The sequence below is a fragment of the Melitaea cinxia genome, chromosome 28, assembly GCF_905220565.1.
Source record: "Melitaea cinxia chromosome 28, ilMelCinx1.1, whole genome shotgun sequence".
NCBI classification, from domain to species: Eukaryota; Metazoa; Arthropoda; class Insecta; order Lepidoptera; family Nymphalidae; genus Melitaea; species Melitaea cinxia.
The window spans coordinates 2,587,571-2,603,855 of record NC_059421.1 but is presented as its reverse complement, the minus strand read 5'-3'; the positions used below and the strand labels follow the sequence as shown (position 1 = coordinate 2,603,855).

Below are 16,285 nucleotides of genomic sequence, written 5' to 3'. Positions count from 1 at the left end.
GCTCAGTAGTTTTCGCAGTATAGCCGAACAAAAAAACCGGCTCTCCATTTATTAGTATAGATTTTCTTTATGACTAAGTTTTATTTTTCATCCAAGTCTTTTTTGCCCAGAAGATATAGACTTGTGATAAAGCTGTTTTTGTACTTTTTCTTGTTTTATTTTGTACAAAAAATATAACTTAAATGTATAATAAAAATATGTAATAAAATGTAATCAAACACACATGTTTTCAAATTCAACTCGATATATTTACCTACCTAAGTTTATTTGTTTTTTTTTTTAAATATTTAATAATTTTGCTTGCTCGTGAACGAAAAAAAAAAAACTACTTCAATTACATCTGCAAGTAATAGAACTTAGATACACAAAAAAAATAGTCAATTAGTACGTGTTATCAAAGATTACTCAAAAAGTCCTCATCAGATCATGATTAAATTTTAATGGGAGCACATGACAAGCATCGAGAGAATCGAGCTTTTGATTAAAAAAACCCATCGAAATCGTTCCGCGCAGTGAAAGTTCTGAAGTTCTGAATATACATAAAAAAATAGAATCGATTAAAATCGGTTAAAAATGTGATGCATCAAGCCTAAAAGTGTCCCAATCAAGTAGATATATAGGCACTGTCCCTCGTTCCTTACCACACTACCTACGTTTTCTATCTAATATATAAAATTCTCGTGTCGCGGTGTTTGTAGTTAAACTCCCCCGAAACAGCTTGACCGATTCTTATGAAATTTTGTGTGCATATATGCATGTGCATGTGTGGGTAGGTCTGAGAATCGAACAACAACAACGAGGGGGGAGGGCAATTAACAATTAAGGGGGTTTATAACATATACGGCAAAACAACGTTTGCGGGGCCAGCTAGTTACGCTATATTATGTTATGATATAACTACGACGATTAGATTAACAATAAAGCTTTATTTGTATGACGAATTTTTACATTTTTTATGTAACACATAATTATACCATATACATTAAAATAAACGGTTCTTACAAAGATTTGCGTATCTTATTTTTCTTGATATTTAATAACATTATTTATTGTGACCTAAGTGTTTTTTAGCTTCGTAATCTGTTTTGGGTTTAAAACTAAAGTTTTACTGTGGAAGTATTCGGCAATAATTAATACAAAGTCACTTACTCCCAAACCCCGACAAGCATCAGCTGATAAATATTATTAATAATTATTTAGTGTGTCCACGCTCCGGCGTGTCTTCAAATTAAAATTAAATTAGAATGAATGAGTATTGAGATGTATCTTTGCGCAGCTTTTATCAGAATTGCAAATTTATTTTCTTTTATTACAAATATATTTTTTATAAAAAAAAAATCTGTCTAAAACCTAAGAAACTTTACCAAAGGAATTTATAATTATACATTGATAATTCTTAAACATGACACCCCTTTTAGTTAAGATTGTTAAATGAAACAATACCACAAATCACAATGGTAAATCAGTTTCACCGCAACAATATCACACTCGATCGAGTTGACTAGATCCAGGTAACCTGACCCGGTGTCTAGATTACAGTAATGCTAGTACGCGTTTAGCTCCGATGGCTATGTGGAGTGCGTGTTATGTAACATATATATAATTATTACAGCTCTATTTACTGTAATCATCTAATATACAAAAAAAAATCCCTACTGCCTTTGATCACGCCTTAATTTGAGAATGACTATCGGTTCATTCATTCAATCATCAAGTTATTTATCTTATTATATAAAGCTGAAAAGTTTGTTTGTTTGAACGCGCTAATCTCAGGAACTACTGGTCCGATTTTTTTTAATGTCACTAGGTCGGCAAACAAGCGTACGGCTCGCCTGATGGTAAGCGATTACCGTAGCTTACAGACACCTGCAACACCAAAAGTATCGCAAGCGCGTTGCCGACCCAATCCCCAATCCCCCCAGGAGCTCTGGTCACCTTACTCACCAACAGGAACACAATACTGCTTGAAAACAGTATTATTTTGCTGTGATCTTCTGTAAGGTCGAGGTACTACCCCAGTCGGGCTGCTCCATATTTTGAGCAGGAAATTTCTGCTGTGCCCTACCTCAGTTAAAGATTTGAAAAATTCTTTCATGGTGAGATAGCCCATTTATTAAGGAAGGCTATAGGCTATATATCATCACGGTAAGACCAATAGATACGGACCACCAATGAGGAATGTTTCAAAATCGGGGTATTTTTACTTTTGAGAGCTTCCGCTGCGTCCGCTACAGTTTCGCAAATATCATGTACGACAGAATTGTACCCATTCCACGCGGAAGAAGTCGCGGGCAGAAGCTAATATTAGATATAATAAATGAAAAACGGAATAACGATTCAGCCATTTTAATAGGACTCAGTAAGAGATAAAGCTCATGTCGAATTATGGGCTGTTTATCTGGTTAAATACTCTGTAAAAGTATTTTGAATATTTTTTTCTACATATATCTACCAACTTACACTCCATATTACTCAAAATCTGGAGACAGATCGAGTAATTACCTCAACCTTATAAAAGATCACAGCCAAATAATAGTCCCCTCAAGTGGTGTTGTGTATCTGTGAGTCAGGAGGCCAGAGCTCCTGAGGAGGGTCGGGGTTAAGTTAGGATACTTGCTTGATATGCTTCTGGTGTTCCAAGCATCTATATACTATCATCATCATCATCACTTATCATGTACGGAGTGGCTACTAATCTAAAGAATAAAGCCATCCCCTCTCTTCCCGTGGGTGTCGTAAGAGGCGACTAAGGGATAACACAGTTCCGCTACCACCTTGGAACTTAAAAAGCCGACCGATGGCGGGATAACCATCCAACTACTGGCTTTGAAATACACAGGCCGAAGACGGACAGCAGCGTCTTCGGTGCGACAAAGCCAGTACTGCGGTCACCAACCCGCCTGCCCAGCGTGGTGACTATGGGCAAAACACATGAGTTCACGCTATTTTTGGCGTAAACTTGTGGAGGCCTATGTCCAGCAGTGAACTGTATAGGCTGTGATGATTCCGTCTTTACAGTGCATACATAACCGACAGGTATAATCAGGTCTCATATTACCGATAACTGTATAGTTCTATCATATACACGACTTACCTGTCGTTTTATGCATGTAAGGCTAAATTAATATTAAAGGCAGTAATGCAGAAGAAGATGCCTTTGTCCAAAATTGGGACATTGATGATTAGTTACTGGGCCGTACGTAAAAACTCAAGGTCAAAGAAGTGTTAATGACCTGTCAGCTGTGTAGCCGCAGAGGCTGACGACCTATCAGTATCGTAACACTAACGTTGTATTACCAATAAGGTCATGGTTCAGTCACAATAGTTGATAATATAGAATAATGTTTTACTATTAATGTGTTTGTATATAGAATTATGTTTTACTATTAATGTGTTTATATAAACTGTGTTATCTGTTGTTTTATTTAAAAAAAAAAATGTTTTCCAATGTTTACGCGAATTTCACTCATTATAATGAAACAACTTTTTCGTATTTTATCGTAGTTTATTAAGGTTTTTAAATGTTCTCCCGTGACCATGGTTGCTGTATAGTATCCGAAACGTCGGGCATTTAAAAAACTTAACAAACTGCGATAAAATCCGAAAAAGTAGATTTATTACAAAAAAATATATATATAGTTCTGTTGCAAAGAGGTCTTTATTGGTGTCAATATATTTCTTTTTAAAATATCGATTGCTTAATAATAAGTAATTATTTATGACTTGTATGTAAAATGGGATATTTACCATGTTTGCGACAAGGTTAGGTTATTGTTATCTACGATTGAACAGAAAGATTGATTAAGGTAAACGCCTTCTTCGTAAAAGATTTAGATTTTAGTTAAGATTTCTTACGTCCACAACCATATGAACTAAAATGTAGTACATTAATTTTGAGTATTATAGGTATTCTGTAGCTATAAACTATGTCAATGTCATTAAAAATAAAAAAAAAGTGTGTATACTTATGTACGCACCTAAGAATTTATGCTTCATTGGCTAGCTAGCTTCACGTTGCTAACTTCTTCTTCGTTGACTATCTAACTTCAGTGTGTCGGTTTTTTGTAACGGTGTGTGCGCGCATCGTAATTATTTACTCTTATCATTTATCCCTAACGCGCAAAAAGAAGTATAACTACAAGAATATAATAATAAGTATGTTTAACACACGGACTTCTGCTTCAAAGTAGGCAAATTAAATACCTGTATTTTAGGGAACAGCTTACTTATTAACAAACTGTTTATATTTTTTTCAATATATAGCTAGTATATAAATATTAAACCCAGACTTAAGGCAACAATCAAATATCAAGCTCAAGATCACGGAGAGATAAGCAGGTAATCTGTAAATTGCACCAACAAGCCAGTCTATTGAATTAAATTGCAATTGACAATGCAAAGTGTACGAAAAACGCAACAACAAACTCCAGAAATAAACAACTTTTCACATCGATAGAGATGACTATTTTTAAAGATCCATATGTCAGCTGTTTATAAATACTTGAAAAAGCGAAAATAGCTCTTAAATGCAGTGTAGTAAGGTCTTAATAAAAGTAATGCGCATACAAAGTGCATCTTTTGTTCTCTAAAAGAATCTTATTCAAACGTATTAAGATTCATTTTTATTTGTATTTTTGTACGTTAATTATGAATAAAATTAATTGCTATGCAATCTACGCCCTAACAGGCTAAATGTTAAAGGTGATTCGGAATTAGGGGGGAATAGGGTGACCAAGGTTAGGCGAGAATAATAGGAATATATACTAATATTAAATAGCTAAATCCCTTCTTTTAGGAGTCCCTCCTATAGATCGTTGCGTGACGATCTATAGGAGTAGCAATAAAAAATGTTTAAAAAGCGACGCCTGCCGTTGTTGTTATAAATTTGCTAACAACGTTTTTTTCCTAGTTTCATACGGGTGAAGCCCCGTTTGGATGTTAGTGATAACATATAAGGATATAAGGGAAAAATTATTTAAGTACGTGTACATACTAATAGGTTTTATTTATTTTTAAGGTATATTTGAATTATAATGCGTGTGCAAGTTTTGATTTCTTATTAACTTAAATTATATCATCTACACTAAAGACTTTTCTTCTCTTAAGTTTGTTAGTTCCAGTTCTAAACAATACTAGACACAGTCCTAGGTAATAAATAATACAGAAAGTAAATTCTAGTACTACCCAAAGCTATTATCGTAAAATCTTCCAGTTTCTACTTAAATGCTCAGTTAACGATTCATGCCTCGTTATACCATCGTGACGAAATCAGCATAAGGAAAGGTGTTACAAGTATATGCTAAAATAAACGTACCTTAAACTTTCATTCAGCGGTTTATCAATCGTCTTAGTTTTCAGATTAGATTTTACAATTCGATTCGTAGTAGAGCCATTACCTGTCAAATTAGATTATATTAGATTATTTGTTTTTGTTTATAATCTGTTCCTAGAATAGCACAATTATTGTGCAATAATCGCTTTATAAAACAAAAACAGAAAGTCCTCCTCAAAAACTAGGCTCGCAATTCCAATAGCCACATAACTAAAGTATAATAATAACATTCCAAGCGGTTCTAGTTCAATATTTTTCCTATTATACAAGTTTAAAATTCTTTTCATGATATCAGAGTACACGGAACGATTTGTTTTTATTATCGCGATGTCAGTCATTCGTTATCACTGCGAGATACACGGGAATCTTATAAGATTAGTCAGTTTGTTTCCTACTGTTCGATATTTATAATGTTTTCTGTTTGTGCTTAAAATGGATGTTACAAATGGATTCGTTTAAAAATGCATTTGGAATGTGTGGCTCAAGAAGGAGCGATCCTTGGTAAGTACTTCGTGATAGATGATTACTTTGCAAACCAGCTTCGTCCTTTGAATTTCTATCAAAGAACGATGAAGTTTTGTGAGCAGTGATATCCCAAGCGATTTACATTCGATCAATTCTAACGAAACGTTTCCTTGTTTCACCTCCCATTCTTTCGTGAACGGGTTTCAATGGTACCTAAAGAGTTACTGGTTTTGTTTTTTGGCCAGCAATAACCTGAATAAGATAGCTTAGAGAACACTTTTTTTTTTAAGTTATACTACCAGAATACCAGTTTTCAGAACGTTAAGTTATAGTCTATCACAAACCTATTATTTGAATATCAAAATATGTGTTACACGTGTGATTTTAAGAATTATGACGCATGCATAGCTTTTATGCGTACCATATCCAAAGCATTGTATTCGGTTTCTAAGACGTGAGCGGTGTTGTTTCATCATTACAGCCTCTACAGTCCACTGCTGGACATAGGCCTCCACAAGTTTACGCCAAAAATAACGTGAACTCATGTGTTTTGCCCATAGTCACCACGCTGGGCAGGCGGGTTGGTGACCGCAGTACTGGCTGTGTCGCACCGAAGACGCTCGGTGTTGTTTAACTTTTTTAAATTAACTTGGGTATTATCCGATTTTTTTTTTTATTCTTGAGTTTATTATTTAGTATATTACTTAATGATACAATGATTTTAATTATTAATTATAATAAGTTTGTTGCTGATCATTCAGAATTTCCGATATTAGGTGCAGCACTGATGTAAGCGCCATATAATTATTTATAAATCTTATAAAATGGTATAATGGTAGGTATTGTTCTTAAGCCCCATTGTTGTACAAGTTTACTAACGTTAAAAGATATTTTTATCGCATTGGTGCATTTTTAAATTTTAAGATTTCTGAAATTAGTATTAATTTAGTAGATGACCTGTTCAGTTGTGCTCGTATACTGCTCTGTGCTTGTGTCGATAAATTTTATTACACAATTTCTAAAAAAGGTAAATTTTTTTAATATACCTACATTCTTTTATAATACCTAATCTTTTCTATTCATCTTAACGGAATCTACATTTGTAATCGGTGGAGACTTCACATAAAATTAAATTAAATAACTTAGCAGTATATAAATAATAAATATTGTAAATAGGCAACTTAAAAATCAAAGTTCTTTTGACTCAACTTAATAAAAAAAAATCCATGTAAGTAAATACAATGGCCACCCTACACGCACCGAAATACCCACAACAAATACAAAAGGCGACACACGCCAGATTCCTCCTCGTATTCCTATTTCATTACACACCTATTTTGTAGACGGTAATTTATCAAAAATTTTAGGAAGGCAATTCGCCATTAAATTTATTGGCCATAATACGTTATTAATGGCAATGCATTTACGATTTATTTTGGACTATAAGACGCATCTTGAAGTAATGTTACTTTCGCTATAATTTTTATTTATTGTTACCATAATTCGTACTAACAATACTCCGTTCTTTATGTATATGTTTACATCAATTAAATGGCAAAGGAGCATACGGTCCGTCTGTTGATGAGCGCGTTGTCTACCCTACTACCAACCCTCCCCAGGAAGTTTGACTGTGGTACTCACCCACCATGGGAGTACAACGCTACTTGAGAGCACTATCATTTTATTGTATCTTTTGTAAGGTTGAAGTACTTCCTCAGTCGTGCTGCTACAGATTTTGAGCAGGATATTTCCTCCTGTACCTACTCCTACCTCAGTTGTAACATAACTCGTAGTAGCAATGGTTTATCTTTTCTCTTGGTAATTGGTCTGTTGGTTTTTAACGTCACCGTCAGAACACCAACCATAAGACGAACCTTGAGAGATGGTTAATTGAAAAATGAAATGTCAGTAGCTACAATAAAAAATATTTTTTCTACGATCCATTACTTTTTATAGCTAGTAATATGTCTTATTTTGGACACGCTTTGTTAATCGACTTCATAAAAGGAGGAGATTCTCGATTCGATTGTATTTTGTTTATGTGTGTTACTGGGTGTGGTAATTTTTACTGGGTTTTATCAATTTTGATTCTTTAAAATTGTATCGTAGTCGGTTTTTTTTTATAATTTAAAAACACAATTATTTTTTATTATTAAAAAACGACCATTAAAATCAGTCACCCAATTGACCGATAAAAAATATAGACATAAAAAACGAAATTTTATTGGAACGAAGTTCCTTATGGAGCGTTGTGGAGGGGTACAATATAGCCGGCAAAAAACGTCCTTAACGTTAAAAAAAGCGTAAGATTTTTATGTACCTTGTAGTCTATGTATGATAGCTATACAGTGACTAATGTATAGTCTACGTGATGACAGTTATTATTGCAGTTTGCTATTATTGTTATATCATTGGATAGTTATTATATATTTTTATAAATCATTGTAAATAAAATAAAATGTTAAGATAATTTTGTAAATTAGTTTGTTTTTTTTATCGATAAATAAATCATAATTAAACATATTATATAATTATTATTTTTTTATAACTCGAATAGAACTTGAAATTAATAATTTATTATATGGAGCTTCATTCTAGTGTCCTACGACACCACGCGATATTTTTTTCTGGAATCAAAAACTTGTAACTGCAAAACAAATAAATTTTAAAGTGAAAGTTAGGTCGTAAATAAGAACTGAAAATGAAACAAAGCGACTCGATTCCTGTAAATAGACCGGTTTCCTGTGACGACACGCTTCCGTGCACGTTAACTGGACCTGCGTTCCTAGGTTTTAGTGCTCTCGTTGTGCACTGGCTCACAACTTTTATTTGTGTATATTTAAACTGATCTTTAAAAAAAGCAGGAAGGTCTAAATTCGACTGTCTATTTTTTATGTATTACCCATGACAATTGAATGATGTACCGATTTGATGATTCTTTTTTTAACCGAAAGCGAGTGCTTTTCTGTTGGTGTCATCATCATCATCATCATTCCAGCCTATTGCAGTCCACTGCTGGACATAGGCCTCCACAAGTTCGCGCCAATAATGCGTGAACTCATGTGTGTTGCCTATAGTCACCACGCTGGGCAGGCGGGTTGGTGACCGCAGGGCTGGCTTTGTCGCACCTAAGACGCTGCTGCTCGTCTTCGCCGTGTGTGTTTCAAAGCCAGCGGTTAGATGGTTATCCCGCCATCGGTCGGCTTCTTAACTTCCAAGGTGGTAGTGGAACCTTGTTATCCCTTAATCGCCTCTTACGACACCCACGGGAAGAGCGGGGGTGGCTATATTCTTTGGTGCCGTAGCCACACAGCACATGTGGTGTCATAATGGCAGTTAATCACAAAATTGATTTGATCGATAATGCGTATTTATTTAAGGTTAAAGAACTTTATTCTCAAAAAAGACAATGTCACTTACACGAGAACAAAATAAAAGTAAAACATATATATCATCGTGTTATAAATCCTAGTGCTCAGTTAACGAATATTTTAAACGGTTTTTTCTATGGATAAAGTATTATTGAGAATATATTGCGAAAGCCGAGATCTAAATTCGTTAATGGAGCTTACATCTTTTATCAGACATGGTAATTTGTTATAAAATTGTGCTCCTTCGAGTGTGATATCCCTTTTGGCAAATTTCGTCCCAGTGTTCGGCAGGACCAATAAGCTAGGTTGACGTTTGCTGCGCTTCGTGATACATTTTATAAAGGACAAATTTGAACGCATAGATTTACTGATATTTTTTTAAATTAAAATACAGGAATTATACATATAAAGTTGTCGTAGGTTCATGATTTTAGTTTCTTTATAAATTTTAGTTGTAGATGTGTAATATGGATATCGAAATAGTATTTTTATTATTTTATTTTATTTTCTTAAAAGCTCTCGTAATTTTGTTTTGGAGGAATTACCCCATACTTCAATAAAATATAACAAAGTTGTAGGTATATAGAATGGCTTATTAACTACCTTTTTATTGTCAATGTAAATTGAAGTTGGTTTTTCCTTTCGTTTGTAACTAAACACAATTATTAAGTAGGATCGAAAGCTGATGCTTGTCTTGTAAATTTGATCCAGATATAATGAGTACTTTTCTAGCAATCTTTGATAATGCGTATCTATTTACTTGACTAATTTTTCGTCTACCTACGTTGTGTTACTTGTCGATGTAATTGAAGTCGTTTTTTTTTTCGTTTTGTGAATAAACACAATGATCCTAATTTTAGTATGACTTTAAGGTTTTAAATTGTTATAGTAAATATTTTTATGACCTACTTGTTGTTTTCTTATCTCGTGTCATAACGTCTTATCTTATTTTTAATTTTGTACACTAGTCGATTAGTTTTATTTTTAAATTATGGGTATTATTATACACACACACACACTTCAGCCTATGGCAGTCCACTGCTGGACATAGGCCTCCCCAAGCTCGCGCCAGACATTCCGGTTTTCCGCAATCCTCATCCAGCCTACACCGGCAATCTTACGTAGATCGTCGGTCCAACGGGCCGGAGGACGTCCCACACCGCGTTTGCCAAGACGCTGTCTCCACTCCAGGACCCGTCTACTCCAAAGGCCATCGATCCTGCGACACAGATGACCAGCCCATTGCCACTTCAACTTGCTAATTCTGTGGGCTATGTCGGTTACTTTCGTTCTCTCGCCAGTATTATACAGTCACTTTAAATTTAAAAAAAAAACTTAAATACTTATTTATAAATAGTATTCCATTACAAATATGCTCCATACATTATTCCAGTTGATGTCCAGAATGATAATTTATTATGTGATATTTATACGTATTTTATAAAGGTAGGAGGCTAAAGATTATTATTACCGTTCCACAATGTAACGTAAAATGTTTGTAACGTTACTTACTGGTTATTTATAGCCTTTTGAACTTTTACAACCGACACAAACTATATTTGTTATAATAGTGTAAACCTTCGTTAATATATTAATACTTAATATTAATAAGGTTTGGTTTTTTATCAAAAGTTTAAAGATATAATCATACATACAGCGGGAAGCGACTTTGTTTTATACTATGTAATGTTTACGTAATTATTATTTTAGTCTAATTATAATTAAATTAAAACTTTTTACTTTATTTAGGACCAATTCTGTGTGAAATTTTTTATTTGAACAAATTAATTTTTAAAATGATTCACATGTAACCAAAACATTGTTTTATTTTAATGAAATAAATGATTTTTTAATGTATTTTTGTTTTACGCATACCTACTAACTTTCTCTCCTGTATGAATTCAACTTTAGCTTTTGGTTTAGAATTATAATTATTAAACTATAGTAATATAAAGCTGAAGAGTTTGTTGGATTGTTTACTTAAACGCGCTAATCTTAAGAATTACTCGTCCGATTTGAAAAGTTCTTTCAGCGTTAGATATCCCCTTTATCGAGGAAGACTATAGGCTATATAAAATTTTACTACCTCTTTTTTTTTAAATTAACGTAGGTGAAACCGCGGGGCACATCTAGTTTGTAAACATATGTAATTATAACTGTATTCTGTGGTGGTGGTGTGGTGTGTGGTGTACTGTGTGGATACGGTACTAAAGAGTAAAGCCACCCCCTCTCTTCCCGTGGATGTCTAAAGAGGTGACTTAGGGATAACACAGTTCCGCTACCACCTTGGAACTTAAAAAGCCGACCGGTGGCGGGATAACCATCCAACTGCTGGCTTTGAAATACACAGGCCGAAGACACGTTCACGTTATTTTTGGCGTAAACTTGTGGAGGCCTATGTCCAGCAGTGGACTGTATAGACTGTAATAATGATGATGATGATGAACTGTAATCTATTGTCAGTGTTGTAGCGACATCTATCACGCAACATACGAACTAAGAACTGCCGTATCCTACATCGCGATATTAACGTTATCCGAAGACTAGCCGACCCGTGCCCAACTCGTTGGGCGTTAATTATTATTTTTGTGATGCAAACAATTATATAGTAAAGTTTTCATCTCGCTCGCATTTCTCCGACTTGATTTAGATACGCTATTATTTTTCACTGAATTTTTTGTTCAATAACAATAAAATATAGCCTATATCACTCCTGAATAGTGTAGCTTTCTGTCAGTGAAAGAATTTTCATGATCGGATCAATATTTGCGAAGATTACCCCCTACAAACAAACAAAGTTAGAAACTTTACCTCTTTGTAATATTAGTATAGATTGAAAATATATACAAGAACCCGACTACAACCGTTGGGGTTGGTGCAGTAGCCCACCAGAGTCAACACACGTCTGGTCTAAGGATCATCCCTTTTCGATGGTGGACGAGGATCAACTATACCCCCTGTTCCACTCACAGCCCCAAACAAGTTTTTCTTATGATATTGTCGCTACAATATCAAAAAAAACTAAACTAAATAGAATGATTTTAGCATTAAGCTCGCCTTCGTGCAATATTTAAGTGAATTGTGGAATAAATAAATAAATACATGTGTTTCAACCATATTGTTTCACTGCGGTATTTCTGACACGATCATAATCGCTTACCAAAGCTACAGTAATCAATTAATCAATCAATATAATTACTCACAATACAGAAGTAATAATATACTAACCCGGTCAAACACAGTCATTATGATGCTACCAAACGATCAATGAAAAAAAGATTGTAAAAGTGGCTATGAATTTAAACAAATTAACATTTCAAATGTACATATATCATTTGATGGAAATTTTTCTGATTTATAAAATGCTATTGTTGTTTATGTGTATTAAATGTCATTATCATTTCAACATATTAATATCCTCAAAATGTGATTTTTTAGTGTTTTGAGCCATGATTGTCAAAACATTTTAACTGTGTACATACTTAAAATGTTCAATTTTTGTAATATTTTTATTTATTTTTTTATTTTTCAGGGTAGCGACTAATACACCACACCTGGTCAGCCTCGGCACTGGACGATTGAGTACCGCAGTCACTCTTCACCCAATCAAACAAGGTATTTCATTTGAAATAATTAAATCAGTACTTCATTATATTATTATGTGGTCACTAATTTATATTAATAATGTGATTTTCTTCGACTTTTTCTTGCGGATGCTTTTATATCATTATGATTTAAACTGGAATAGGCTCCGTCTGCACTTATTCTTGATTCTTAAGACCTAAGAGCTCTGGCTGGTGACTCATGTCAGGATTGAGAGCTGCATTATTTGACTGATTTTGCGTAAGGATGAGATATTCTTCTAAGTCTAGCTGCTCCAGATTTCTACCAGGATATTTTTTTTAATATCATTTCATAAATCGATCGTTTCAGCGGGGATCGAACCTGCATCTCCGACTGACCGTGTCGGTGCTCTAGCCAATCAAGCTATAGAACGACGTACCCGTTAGATCGTAATTTTTGATATGATAATTTTATATTCGATTCTAAGCGACCCCTATCCCTAATGTGTGGGTAACACAAAAATAAAATTCTAGTAGGATATTTTCTGCCATGTCCTACCCGAAAAAAAGTAGTTAATAACTGTAATTATATTTTGAGTATCATCACGTGTGGGTGCTATCATCTAACCATCCGAACCATGTTTAAAGAACTTCTCTAATAATTTAATGTTATTTGGATACTCTATTTTATTGATTATTTTTATTGTAATTTTTTTTTGATTTCAATGTCCTTTTTTTAAAGTAATGTTATATAAACTTACAGCTATAATTTAATATTAAGTTTTAAAGAAACTTTAATTACTAATTTACATTGTTCCTTACAAATTGTGTCGTAAATCAATCACTTATATGTAAATTTTAAAAGAAATAAAACTATATTTCTTTTATTCCAGGTCGCGTAACTATAGGATCAGACCCAACATGCGACATCTACGTGGTGGGGACCGGGGTAGCCAATGTACACTGCAGGGTTGAGAATTCGCACGGGGTTGTCACACTCTACCCCATCAGTGGGACCACGCTACTCGACGGGCTACCTGTCGAGAAACCCACGCGACTGTCCCAAGGTATATATTTATATGAAATTACTGAAAGATATCGAAGCCGCGTTGGCGCAACGGTCACAGCCAGGCATTGTACCTGTTGCGCTGGCGGTTACGGTTTCGATCCCCGCACATGACAAACATTTGTATTGGCCATACAGATGTTTGCCGTGGTCTGGGTGTTTGTGCAATCCTAGTGGGTGTCCCCACCGTGCCTCGGAGAGCACGTTAAGCCGTCGGTGCCGGTTGTTATCATGTACACCTGATAGCGATCGTTAACTTCTAGTAGGGAATATATCCGCCAACGCGCATTGGAGCAGCGTGGTGGATTAAGCTCTGACCCTTCTCTTACATGGGGAAAGAGGCCTATGCCTAGTGCCCAGTAGTGGGATATTACAGGCGGAAGCTTATTGAAAGATATATATAATAAACGCTTCACGCTCATCGGCCCCAGTAGGATTTTTCTCCTGTGTCGGGGGTCCTTAAACCACACACGATACACATGCACAAATGCCCACTATCATTACAGCCTATACAGTCCACTGCTGGACATAGGCCTCCACAAGTTTACGCCAAAAATAACGTGAACTCATGTGTTTTGCCCATAGTCACCACGCTGGGCAGGCGGGTTGGTGACCGCAGTACTGGCTTTGTCGCACCGAAGACGCTGCTGCCCTTCTTCGGCCTGTGTATTTCAAAGCCAGCAGTTGAATGGTTATCCCGCCATCGGTCGGCTTCTTAAGTTCCAAGGTGGTTGTGGAACCTTGTTATCCCTTAGTCGCCTCTTACGACACCCACGGGAAGAGAGGGGGTGGCTAAATTCTTTAGTGCCGTAGCCACACAGCACAAATGCCCACTAACTATGTTGAAAATTGAAGGTTTCGTTTTATGTCAAATCTCCTAAGACTTTAATATTTCTTTAGAAAATATTTATACTACTGTTTGTTGTTTTGAAAATGTTATTCAGAATTGACAGAGAGGCAGACATGCAATAACTTATGAAATTACGAAACGAATCGTAAAAGCATGGTAATATCGAGGCGAGTGGAATCGCATGAAATATCTAGTCTATAAATATCCTACTGCTAGACAAAATACTCCTATCTCATATAGGTGAAGGAGATAATTGCAGTGCGTAAAGTAACAATAACTATCAATTCATTGTGATACTAACCAATACTGCCAACATTACTTCTAATGCAATGTTTGGGAGTCCAAAAGGACTAAAACTCGTAACCATTGATCAAAAATCTGCAGACACCATATACCAAAAAGTTCGTAAACTCGGCTTAGAATATATCACTTTTAGAAATATTCTTAAATCTTCTAAAAATACATTCATCATTACAGCCTATACAGTCCACTGCTGGACATAGGCCTCCACAAGCTTACGTCAAAAATAACGTGAACTCATGTGTTTTGCCCATAGTCACCACGCTGGGCAGGCGGGTTGGTGACCGCAGTACTGGCTTTGTCGCACAAAGACGCTGCTGCCCGTCTTCGGCCTGTGTATTTCAAAGCCAGCAGTTGGATGGTTATTCCGCCATCGGTCGGCTTCTTAAGTTCCAAGATGGTTGTGGAACCTTGTTATCCCTTAGTCGCCTCTTACGACACCCACGGGAAGAGAGGGGGTGGCTAAATTCTTTAGTGCCGTAGCCACAGAGCACAAAAAAATACATTAAAACTGTAAAATATACTTCCAGGTAGCATGTTAACGATCGGCCGCTCCAACTACCTCCGTTTCAATCACCCTGAAGAAGCTAAGCTAATGAAGTCCGTTCTACCCTCCGGCCATGTATCGATGGCTCCTATACAGTTCACACCGAACGAACAGTGTGTACCAACTGGTGAGTTAATTAATTTTTTTGAGGTAAAACTTCTTTACGCTCGCTTGACTTAGGGAGTAAGGTGGTGAATGCGTGACGAGAGCGTTACGAAAATTGTGATCGGTCGAGACGAACGGGAGTTGAGAGGGAGATATAAATTAGTAAAGTTAGAAAGAGAGAAAGTTACGTTTCGTAAGTTTTACTTCAGTCGTGTGGTCTACAGCACACTCGTTTTTTTATGATCATAACATTAAAGTTATTAAACTTTCCCTATTACTATTTTTCATTATACAGAAAACCTGGAATACTTACTGGGAGTTCCAAAACAAAAATCGCGATAAGTCCCATAGAAAAATACAAATTGATCTTAAAATGTATGAGAAAATCTTATATAGGTTTTTAAATTATTAATAACTAGCTAATCTGGTGAAATTCGTACTGCCGTATATATTTCTGTGAATACGTTCATTTTTTGAAATTTTCCTTTATACAAATTATTTTAGCTGTAATCTTCTATAAGGTCAAGGTACTTCTCTAGCAAATATTTTTTCTGCTGTACTCCTACCTCAATAAACTTATGACAGAATTACGTTTGGCAAATATAGACAAAAATCAAAGCAAAAAATTTATTAATATCGTTCCTCCCGTGACCATTGTTGCTGTAAAGTATCCGAAACATATCTAA

At 35.2% G+C, this 16,285-nt stretch overlaps 1 protein-coding gene across 1 annotated transcript in view; it reads left to right on the top strand.

The window, feature by feature from the left end:
• LOC123667532 overlaps positions 1 to 16,285 on the top strand; it is a 139,486-nt gene that overhangs the window by 63,058 nt on the left and 60,143 nt on the right. The window contains exons 3-5 of the mRNA XM_045601417.1: positions 12,701 to 12,783; positions 13,625 to 13,798; positions 15,478 to 15,621. Of these exons, the coding sequence (XP_045457373.1) occupies positions 12,701 to 12,783; positions 13,625 to 13,798; positions 15,478 to 15,621 (401 nt within the window). The remainder of the gene's footprint in view (positions 1 to 12,700; positions 12,784 to 13,624; positions 13,799 to 15,477; positions 15,622 to 16,285) is intronic.